Source organism: Sarcophilus harrisii, chromosome 1, assembly GCF_902635505.1.
Source record: "Sarcophilus harrisii chromosome 1, mSarHar1.11, whole genome shotgun sequence".
In the NCBI taxonomy this organism is placed as follows: Eukaryota; Metazoa; Chordata; class Mammalia; order Dasyuromorphia; family Dasyuridae; genus Sarcophilus; species Sarcophilus harrisii.
In genome coordinates, this window is record NC_045426.1 from 246805695 (window position 1) to 246818197 (window position 12503).

The 12503-nt window shown below is 32.8% G+C and overlaps 1 protein-coding gene across 1 annotated transcript in view; it reads right to left on the reverse strand.

Annotated features, from left to right (window-relative positions):
• Positions 1-11572, reverse strand: part of LOC100919222 (retinal dehydrogenase 1) — a 32677-nt gene extending 21105 nt beyond the window's left edge. The window contains exons 1-3 of the mRNA XM_012542904.3: positions 11396-11572; positions 6277-6381; positions 2900-3040 (exon numbers count right to left, since the gene is read on the reverse strand). Of these exons, the coding sequence (XP_012398358.1) occupies positions 2900-3040; positions 6277-6381; positions 11396-11482 (333 nt within the window). The 5' untranslated portion in view covers positions 11483-11572. The remainder of the gene's footprint in view (positions 1-2899; positions 3041-6276; positions 6382-11395) is intronic.
• Between the last annotated feature and the right edge of the window lie 931 nt (positions 11573-12503).

Below are 12503 nucleotides of genomic sequence, written 5' to 3' on the forward strand. Positions count from 1 at the left end.
AATAAGTTGCCTTATGTAGGATATTAGGAGGTAGCAAACCAGGAGTTCCTCCCATTGAAGAAATCACATATTTTGTTGTGATTACTCCTGAAAATGTAACTTTAGGCTTAGCTCATGTTTTGAGAGAGACACTACTGCTAAAGTACTCCTCAAGTAATCTTTTACTCTTCAGAGACTGAAAGGAGAATACTTAGAACAGAATAGTATTGGATTGTAATGGAGGTGGGGGTGGGACCACATTGTGGGATCTCAGAATACGAGGATAGGGGTAATTGGTGAGCAATAGGAACTTAATGAACATGAACAGATCTCTCAATAAGGAAGATTAATATATATGGCATATTTCCTCTCCTACCTACCCAACTTCTAGTAGATTATAAGCTTAATATAAAAAGGAACTATGTCTTGGTTACAATATTATTGTATTTTTCCCCTACCAAGCTTGCTTTGGACTTAATAGATACTAATCAGTAATAAACTGACAATATATCACATAATAGAATGAATGATTTATATTCTGAAAGTTCATAATTTTCAAAATGATGATGTTTTAAACCTAGCTAGCTTTGTAATTTTATGTAAAATGTTGGGCCCAGCTCTTTGTGGCAAGTCATTCTGGACTATGTGAATAAGACTGATATTATTTATATAAGACTTTTTAGTTTATTAACTTTTTTATTAACTATATGTCTTCTAAGATAATTTTCAGATCTAAATTTCTAGGACTTTCATGAATTTGGTTTTTGGGGATCATATCTCCTAACTGATGCACTGCCAATCTATAAAATTACTAAAATGTTAAATGTATTCCAAGAGATGCAATGAACATAAGAATGATAGAAGCATTAAAACTTATACTCACATTATGAATTTATATATATTATATGAAATATATATATATATACACACACATACACACATATATTCTATCGCTTTTTCTTATTATCTCTAGGCACAGTACAGTTTGCTAGTCTCAGTGTAGAAGAATTTGCCAGAGATCTGATAAATTACATGCTGCTTTGATTAAATAAATATAATATGGCCCAACTTTTATTACCTCTGTGTTTATTTAAATTTTTTTTATTATAGCTTTTAATTTATAAAACATATGTATGGGTAATTTTTTTTAACATTGACCCTTGCAAAATCTTCTGTTCCAAATTTTCCCCTCCTTCCCCACACCCCCTCTCCTAGATGACAGGTAGTCTGATACATGTTAAATATGTTAAAATGCATGTTAAATCCAATATATGTATACATATTTATAAATTTATCTTGCTGCACAAGAAAAATTGGATCTAGAAAGAAAAAAAAAACCTGAGAAGGAAAACAGAAATGCAAGCAAACAATAAAAAAGAATGGAAATGCTATGTTGTGGTCCACACACAGTTCCCATAACTCTCTCTCTGGGTATAGATGGCTCTCTTTATTACTGAACAATTGGAACTAGTTTGAATCATCTCATTGTTTTAGAGGGCCATATCTATCAGTATAATGATCTCCTGATTCTGCTCATTTCATTTAGCATCACTTCATGTAAGTCTCTCCAGGCCTTTCTGAAACCATCCTGGTGGTCATTTTTTACAGAATAACAATATTCCATAACATTCATATACCACAATTTATTCAGCCATTCTCCAATAAAGAGGCATATCCTCATTTTCCAGTTTCTGGCCACTACAAAGAGGGCTGCCACAAACATTTTTGCAATTACAGGACCCTTTCCCTCCAGTAAGATCTCTTTGGGATATTAAGCCCAGTGGTAACACTGCTGGATCAAAGGGTATGCACAGTTTGATAACTTTATGAGTATAGTTCCAAACTGCTCTCCAGAATGGCTGGATGTATTCATAATTCCACCAACAATGTATCAGTGTCCCAGTTTTTCCATATCCCCTCCAACATTCTGCATTATCTTTCCCTGTCATTCTAGCCAATCTGACAGGTGTGTAGTGGTATCTCAGAGTTGTTTTGATTTGCATTTCTCTGATCAATAGTGATTTGGAGCACCTTTTCATGTGACTATAATCTAATCTAATAATACTACTATATTGAGCAGAAACAAATTATATTGTTGTAGACAACAATTCAAAGAATCAGCTTCACAGATAAAAGGTGTGAAGAGATTAAAAGAGTTAGACATTGGTTCTTTTGAACAAGATCTGTGACCTTTCAGTAGGATGAGAGGTCAATCTGTGTCTGCTCTTTAATAGGGTAGCCAAAAAGATTTAAAATATTTGAAGAAAAGCCATATGGAAAAAGGACTTAACTTGTTTTTCTGCTTTGTCAAAGATCATAGAGCTATACATAAATAACAGAAGTTTCAATAAGGCAGTTTTAGACTTCATATAAAGATGTAATATTCCTTGGAAAATTAAAGTTATCCAAGTATGGAATGGAATGCCTTGCAAGTAGTGGTTTCCTCCTTACTGGAAGTCTTTTAGCAAAAGCTAGATGACATTTTTTTGGTAAGTTGTAGAAGAGTTAAACTAGACACTCTCCAGATCTATTCCACTTCTGTGATTAAGTGCTTTATAATCTTTTAAAGGTATCATATAAACATTGAGTTATTATAAGTTACTAGTATTAGTACTAATATTATTATTAGTACTATCATTACCATCATGAGAACTGTTACATTACCACATTACCACCATCACCACTACTAATACTGCTACTACTACCTGTAAAGGAGCTGTCAATAAAATTTCTTTCAACAGAGGGAGACAGGAGAAATACATTCTCAAAATGCATTCCTCTAGAAAATGACACATATATACACACATATAAATGTATATTTATATATGCAAGATATCATCATGTCAAACAAAATCAGCATGTGATAATGAACATAATTGAGAACTCTACCAACTCTCTCTTTTATCTGGTGCATACTTACAGCCAAAAGCAGATAGTCCCTTTCCATCAGATCAGCCAGTTTGTTCAGGAGTCGTCCCCTCTCTGAAGCATCCATTGTCCTCCATGGTGATCCAATCTGAAAAGCCTTCCTTGCTGCTTTCACTGCCTTGTCCACATCTTCCTAAAAATATAAAGCAAGTTAAGTTTAGAGGGATAATACCTTAATTATTTCCCAATATAAGTTAACTGTGGAACAACATATAGTGATAGAATTCATTTGATGGTTAAATATGAACACGAATCAGACAAGAGAGCATTAGAGGAAATTTGATAGAAAAAGAGCAAACATTAGATTTATTTTCACTGATTTTCATAAGATTTACATAATTTCAAATGAGAGAATCATAGAATTTGAACTGGGATGGAACTTTTAACATCTTGAGCCTATATTTATATAAAAAATTTACCACTGTCCTAAAGTTAATATGTTACAAATCTGAAATGGAACTTGAAGAGTAGCTAGCCCAACTTCCTTATCTCATTAGAATCTAGAGTGGAGTCTAGAGAACTGAAGGGATTTGCCAACATCACACAATGGGACATCTGGGGTTTGGATACAAGTTTTCTGATTTCAAATGGAGCTCCAATTTCATGACATATTCTTTGTTCATCCCTCACTTGAAAACCTCTTTTTTGTAAATATAATTTAATATTTTATGATTGAAATTTCTCCCCTTAGAACTACTATTTACATAAAATAGAACACCAAAGTTTCCTTAAACACTGGAACATGATTCACCTTGGCTGCATTCCATTTTGGTATGTGACCTTATTGGTGTCTTTATATTTTTTGTTTGTTTGTTTGCTGAGGCAAATGGGGTTAAGTGACTTGCCTAAGGTCACACAGCTAGGAAGTGCAAAGTGTCTGAGATCAGATTTGAACTCAGGTCCTTCTGACTTCAGGGCTGGTGCTCTATCCACTGCGCCACCTAGCTGCCCCCTGTTGCCATTATCTTTAATGAAATTATTGTTTCTATATTGTGTTCTTTGTCTCATTCTTTAGGTTTAGATTATTTAATTTTCAATTAATTTTTGATCTATGATTTTAAAGTCATTTATTGAATATAATTTTTATTACATTATGGTCTGAAAAGAGTTCATTTAGTATTTCTGTCATTTTTTTCATTTGTTTTTAAGGTTTTTATGCCTCAATATATGATCAGTTTTTGTGAAACTACTTGTAGCTGCACATGTGCAGCTGTGGAAAAAGGCACATTCTTTTCTTTTCAGTCAATTTTCTCTAGATGTCTATCATATCTAATTTTTCTAAAATTCTATTCATCTGCATATCTTTTTTTCTTTTTTATTTCATGGATAAGTTTATATACCCCTGAGAAGGGAAATTTGAGGTCTTCCATTTGTACAGCTTTGTTGCCTGCTATGTTGAAGTACAGCTTCTGTTCCTCATTCAACTTTTCTGTAAAGAATCTGCATGCTATGCCATTTGGTTTATATATATTTAATAGTGATATGATTTCATTGTCTTTGGTATTTTTTTAAACAAAATATAGTTTCTCTGATTATCTTTTAATTATATCTTTTTTTTTGCCTTTGCTTTGTGTGAGATTATAAATGAGACCCCAGTTTTTTTAAAACTCAGCTGAAACATAATAGATCCTACTCCAAAATCTTATTTTAACTCACTGTTTATTTTTCTGTTTTGAGTATTTCTTGTAACCACCCCAGTATTGAATGCTGGTTTCTAATCCATTCTGTCATCCTTCAGTTCTATGAGTGAGTTTATCCTATTCATATTCTCAATTATAATTACTGTGTATTTCCCTTCATCCCATTTTCTTATTTATCCTTCTCTTTCTTTTTTATGCTATCCCTCCTCAAATGTCTGTTTTGCTTCTGACCACTGCTTACACCACTCCCTTGCTATTCTCCATCCCCTCCTAATTACCTATTTGTTAAGACACATTTCTGAATTTTGTTATTGTTTTTTCTAGCTTTATGAAATAACTTTTTGGTAGTTTGATTGGTATGGCCCTGAATAAATACATTAATTTAAATAGATTCTAATTCTAAATTTGTGTATTTATTTAGATATATGTCTATATATCTATATACACATTAAATATATTATATTATATATAACATATATTTCTTACTTTTTTCCCTTATCACTCTTATTTACATTTTTTTAAAGTTTTTCAAGGAAATTTTTTGGGCCAGTGTCCCAAATATATTTGTCTTTGAGGCTTTGCTTGTAGCTATTTTCACTTTGTTTTCTCCTAAATTTGTTTCTTGATTTTATCTGTTATCATAGTAGCTTTTTATAATCAGAATCCTTTTTTGTTGTTTTTTCATTATTCTAGAATATTTCTTGGCTTTGAACCTTATGGAGCTCTGCTTACCTAGGGAGTTGTACACGGATTGTCCCAAGCTTCAGGATTTTTCTTGCTACTGTTTTTATACCTAATTCTGGGATTTTAAAAGTTATTGGTGCTTCCAAGATGATGTGATCTGTAGAAATGCAGGTTCATTGCTCTTGTCTGTTACTATGTTCCTTACCCATTAAGAGAGCCTGCTCCCTTAAGGCCTGGCAAGTATTCTTCCCTCACCCCACGCCCCCGGAATGAGTGTTTCTTTCTCAGCACTTATTGTTTTTGCTATGTGCCAGGCACTGTACTTTATATGCCTAGCCTACCAAAGTGCTTGAAAATAATAGATGCTTAATAAATGTATCATTGAATTGTTCATTTAATTGAGGCTGATTCCATGATAAGATTTTCACAGAAAATATAAAACATTAAATAGCCTTATTTAACTGCCTAAAATTTTCAGGACAATTGGTATTTATACCAAAGTATAATTTAATACCTATAAAGAGAAATTTAAAAAAATCCAAGTTGAGATTAATGATATGAATATATATATTAATCACAAATTTTTATGTTTGGATGTTGTTTTTTTACACAACTGTGAAAATCACAGATACTTTGATTAATACAATGTTTTAAGATAGTTCTGAAGAATTTATCATGAAAAATACTATTCACCTTCAAAGAACTGCTAAACTCTGAATACAAATTGAAGTATTATTTTTCACTTTATTTTTTGCAACATGGCTAATATGGAAATATGTTTTGCATGATTTTACATGTGTAAATGATGTCATATAATTTACCTTCTCAAATGATTGGCATAGGACTGCATAGAAGGAAAGAAATCAAAATCTCAAAAAAATCTTAAAAATAAATTAATATTTTTTAAAAAAGAGAGTGAGAGAAAATAAGCCTTCCTATGAAGTGTCATATGAGAAAACTCAACTTATCTTTTTGTTGGCAAGAAACTTGGACTAAAGAAAGAAAGCAAATTTTCTTAATAATTCTCATATTGAAAAAAACATACCTTATCTCCTTCTTCCACATCACAAATTTTTTCTTCAGTAGCAGGGTTAATGACTGGGAATTTCTTGCCACTCACTGAATCATGCCATTCATTGTTTATAAATATCTTTTGGGAAATACAAAAAAGAATCAATATTATATCCATAGTGCATTAACCTCAGAAAGTTTCCCACAGTGATTAAACCTGAAATACTCAAAACATCTTATTCATGTCACAATGGCACTATTTTTCTACTCTTTTAAATCAAAGATGCCATAATTTTGCAATTCTCATTTCCCCCTTTAGTTTATTTTGGGCACAAAGAAATGTGAACCATAGAATAATTTTTGTAAATGTCATTTAAAAATAAAGGCAAGATTTATAATGATGAAATGAAGTTCCTCAAAATGATGACTTCACGAGTTCTCATAGATTAGGTTGTATAGTTTTAGTCATATGAATAGTTGGATATTATTTTATTTTATTTTATCTTCTTAATCACAGGACGAGTGGTTTTAGAATACTGGAAATAGGAACACAAAATAGATGTCCTCACATATACATATAAACAAACATATGTGCATGTGTTTGTGAGTGGGTAGTAGTACTGGGTTGAAGGACATATTAGACAATAGAGAATCCTGGGTACTCTGCTAAATAATTTAAAGATTCAAAAAATCTTATATATACATATATGACAATATATGTCTCTGTTCCTGGATTGTTGACTTTCAAATTTATTCTACTATGTTTAGGGTCTTTTGATTCACTTTAGGATATTAATTTCTCTTTACTTATAATCTCTTTTCCTTATTAATTTATGCTGTCTGAGACATCCTACCTCAAAGTGTCTTCAGGATGTTTTTGATCTCCACTGACAATCTATCCTCCTACTGATTCCCTGAACCTTATTCTAGTGCTGCAAGTTTCATCTCCACTCTAGGAGCAAGATAGTGTGGGAGAGGTTTCACTAGTAAAATGGCTTCTTACTAGACAATAGATTCTTTCTTGATCCACATATTCAGTTATAATGTGAAACTTATAGGTACAGAGTGATATGCTTTGGGTAGAATCAACTGTTTTCTGATACCAATAGGGGAATCACTATAGTCCACTCTAATATTCCATTGTACATCTGCCATTGTTTGAGTAGAATGGTGCCTTTAAATGACTGGAACTTGAGATCTTTAGCAAAACTTCCTTGCTTTTGGAGCTATATTATTCCCAAGCATCTGATTTTTTTAGTCTTCTACTTACAACTGAGGCCTGGAAGGTTGGTTCATTTTAAAAAGGTTCACATAGTTTACATACCCTGTGGTTATCCTACTTACTCATAGGACCATTTCCCTATATATAGCCTTCACACCTTCTTTAAGAATCAGCATAATTTCTTTTTATAACATGGCATTTAAGATAGTGTATATTCATGAACACTGGTCTTTTCTGGCTTGTAATGTATGTTAAAGTGGCTGTTGGCTAGTGCAGGTACCCATCTGTTCTATGCAGCATCAAATTTGGCACTGGTCAAAGTAAACTGATTATTAATAGGCAATGATTGCTGAGGAGATAAAGTCTTTGAACTTTTCAGTGATAGCACATTTCAAAGAAAAGAGCTTCTGCTTTTGGATGGGGTTATGAGTCTTGTTTTCTATAAAACTTCTGCTGGCAAATACAATTGATCTTTTGACCATCACTTTCTTAGTATAGAATAATGTTCACATTTTCCAGGCTAAAATATATATGGAGGGAAAAAAAAGCTTGCTTTGATCTATATAAAGTAGAGGGCCGGAACTCTGGAGAAGTATACTTGAAACAAAGATACTTACAACTGAATGTTAATTCAGTGGAATTGATGAAATGATGGATCTTTAGTATATGTATACTTAGTACTTAGTCCAGTGATGTAATGGTTCTCTAGTTCATACATATTCAGTATGCTAGAATGATGTAATTGTAATAGGGCATTTAAGGACTGAGAGGATTGGAGATGAGACATTCCATTTATGACCATCCTCCTGGTGACTCTCATGCCTCCTGCACTCCTTAATTCCAGAAAGCTAGCCTGAACATTACAATATAAGGCAGCCCTGGTGAGTGTAGAAGGCAGGGGATTTGGTTTTTTCACATTTATCTATCCACTAATTTCCAAAAACTTTGAATTTTTTATACTTCTGTTTCTATGTCTTCTAAATTACATATGCACAAAAGAAATTTAGTTCTTAATATATTTATATTATTGACTGCCAAATCCTTTAAAAGCTGTCCTTTAACTTGATTCTATGGATATGGCAAAATGGATATCTGTCTTCCCTGTATTAGTCCTTATACCTTGTTGGAATAGTGTATGAACCATACATTTGATTGAAGCTCTGAAAAGTCAGCACTTGTCTACTGACAATGCCAGATGATCCCCAAATTTAATCAGCTTGTTCTTATGTTAGTCAGTGGCAAATGTGTGTGTATGTGTTTGTATGTTTGCATATGTATATGTATAAGAGTATATAGGTACTCACACATATTCTCACTTGCACTTTGCAAGGGGAACACAGTTACCTTGTCTCAGATTTGATGCTCACCTCTCAACATATCAGCAGGTATGTATAGAAGTTTTAAATTCATCTTAATGTATATAGCATAGAATTATAGACAGAGATGAGATTATATATGCATATATATATGGAGAGAGAGAGAGAGAGAAAGAGAGAGAGAGAGAGAGAGAGATAAGAGAGAGAGAGAGAAGGAGGGAGGGAAGAAAGAGGAGACAAAGAAAATTCTCTCTGTGTGTATGTATGTGTGTATATAGATATATGTATATGTATGTATGTGTATATATATTTTGAGAAAACTCATTATCTCCTTCCTTATTACACATTTTTTCTTCGGTAGCAAAGTTAATGACTGTATGCACACACAAACACACACACATATATGCATATATACAAATGTGTATTATGTATATATGTATTCCTGTCTCTAGTTCTCAAATCCAAGATGATTGATTGCAGGAGCAATGCTGTCTCTACTTCTGTAGGTATAGGCTGGCAAGGCAATCACTTAGACAAGTGCAATTCAGTGAAAAACAGTCTAGACGTAAAGCCAGGAAGGTCCCACTTGGAATAAGATCTCTTCCATTTTTAGCCATGACACAGAAACAAGTCTTTTACTTCAAACCTCAATTTGCTTCTTTGTAAAATAGTTTATTATACCTGTAATATCTATGATGAAAATACCTATCATGAAAGTTTGTTGTAGAGTTTGAAAGAGACAATGCAGATAATATGGTTTTCAAAGCTGGGAAAGCTTTATAAATGTCACCTTTGGAGCAACTAGATGGCGCAGTGGATAGACCACTGGCTCTGGAATCAGGAGGACCTGAGTTCAAATTCCATTTTAGACACTTAACACATACTAGCTGTGTGACCTTGGATAAGTCACTTAACCCAGTTGCCTTGCAAAACCAAACCAAATCAAAAGCAAATTGTAAATGTCACTTGTTATTATATTTTGGGCTTAACATGGAGTGGAAGAGAATAGAAACTTTTAGTAGATTTTAAAAATATATCCATTTTTCTCTCCTTTCTCTCAACTTCCTCGCCAGCAAATCCCACCTTCCATCAGAGAGGGCTAAACATATTCAGTTTGGTTGTATTTGTTATGGTGAAGGTTCTAAGTCTCTTGTAAGCACAATTTCAGATATAGAGTATAATTATCAGACTTTGCAAAGGGAGCAGTTACAGTATCCTACCTCTGATGTTCACCTCTCAACACATCAGCAGGCATGGGTAGAATTATAGACAGAGGTGGAAGAGAAAATCCTTAGGGGCCATCTAGTCTAATGCCCCCATGAGTATTATAGTGAAGAAAACACTTGGCAAATTAATAATCACTATATTTAATGTGTAACAAATCTCAGGATTGCTTTAGCAACATTTCAGAAATTCTGGTAGGTTGATTTGTAATTATCATTGCTGTTCATCTAGTTCTTATTTTAAAAAAATATAATTTGTTCTTTAACCAATAATTATTTAGGATTTCATTCTTAAATTTCCATTTAGGTTTTCATAGTTTTCTTGTACTATCTTAATTCCTTAATTGACTTACTTTAATACTATTTATGGTATGGTCTCTAAAAGATATGTTTAACATTTCTGCTTTTTATATTTATTTGCAAATTTTATGTATTCTAATATATCCTCTACTTTTTTAAAAATATCATATGATACACACATACATGCACACACATACACATATGCACACAGAGAAATATGATAAACTTTAAAATGTTTAAGATCTGCAAATAAGCATTTTTTTCCTCTTTTATTTTTTCTGTTATTAAAATTGGTTTGCTCAGAATGAAAAATTGGCCTTTTATAAAGTTCAGACACAAGCATTCTCATTTTCTGCTTTATAGCTAAAGTCAGTTTCAAATTATGTAACAAACTACAACTTAAATGAGTTGGCTGGGACAAAAAGTCTTTCTTCATATGTCCTGCAATTTGGCTTGCAGGTTTTATATAACATTTTGGGACGGACCCACATCACAGGAACATTTTTAGACTATCAAGCTGGAACCATAATTTAGTTTCATTTTATCCTTCACTTCTTAGTTGAAAGGCTGGAGACCTGTTTTGACTCTATATTCCTATTAATTGACTACTCTGCTAACCAGGTATTTGTTTCAATAGTAGTAATCTCACCTAGTGAGACAAATTAATATATTCACAATGCACAATACAATATTCTGGGTTTCTATCAACTTTGCCCTCAAATATGCTTATTGAAATAATCATCTTTAAACATTCCCTGCTCCTTCACCTCCATACACAAGAAACTACAGCATTAACTATGCTCCTTAAGTGACTTATGAAAGCTCTTATGAGAAGATTTTCTAATATAGTTGACTATAAGAATCCAAACAAGTTTGTATTAGGTTATTTTCCCCCAGCTAATAAATATTAACAAGTAATTAATAATATTAATAATAAGCATTAGTAAGATTTTTCACCCAAATTCCTATTATGCATAGCTATTATTTATTCATAAAATGTACTTTAAATAAAGCTACCTTAAATGAACCTCCCCATTTTTCAAATAACTTCCTTAAGGTAAGGTAACAGACATGCTGCTTGAATCTACTAACCTTAGTATATTGGATTTTGCAGTTGAAGAGTGGAGCAGGTATGTTCCCCTCTCCCAAATTGGTTGGGGTCTTTTCCTTAGATGACATTTCTGGGCTGATCGTAGAGACACAAGGGTAATTAAATAGCTGACAGGCTCTGCAATCTTATCCAGACTGAACCCTTCCCTTTATTTGTTCCTTTTAATATGAAGTGATTGAGGGGTATTTGCATACTGGAATGTGATTGGATAAACCAATTCAGAACATAGTAGAAAATGAAAGTTTTTTTTTTTTTTTTTTTTTTTTTTTTTTTTTTTTTTTGTAAGAGAAGACTTTTATTTAAACTTAATTTTTTTTTTTTTGGTAAGAGAAGACTTTTATTTAAACTTAAATTTTTAAAAGAAAACATTTTGCAAACTTGTAGCAAGTCGGGAACATAGTTTATTACATGCAAATGAATTCTTTATTTAAAAAACTGAAACCTTTGACAAGAGTAATAGTTACTTTGAGTATCGAGGTTGAGATCATCTCTCCTACCCCACCCCCATTCCCTCAACCCCTTTTGTTTTCATACTACTGTGTGAACTAATTTCTCTGATAGTTGTTAGCAAAGGGAACAAGGCAGTATAATCTTTGTATACTCCCATTTCTGGGAGATTTGAGGAGGAAGAGATCTGTGCTTTCTTTCTTTCTTTTTTTTTTTTTTAATTGAAGGACTATTTAATAACATAGTCATTAAGCAATGAACAAAACTTTTCTGTAATATATGGGATTTTAACTGGTACTTGAAAGAAGCCAAGAGGTAGAGATGAAGGGGGAGAGAATCTCCAACAGGTAGGACAAGTGAAAATTCTTTGAGTTGGAAGATGTGGTGTGCTGTATGGTCAATAGCATGCGAGCTAGTTACTGAATCTCAGTACATTTTGGGTGATTCGGTTGTAGGACTTGGTCAGGAAAGATGTGTGTTTCTAGCATAAGGGCTGCTTTCTACCTTTTATGTCTACCTGCTCTACCTGGATCTTTTTAACTTTTACCTATGGTTTCTAGAAATTTTAGCATACCTAGCTGCCAGACCCTACTATACTGTTGGGGCAGATGGGCTAAACCAAGTTAAGGGTAAAAGATCTCA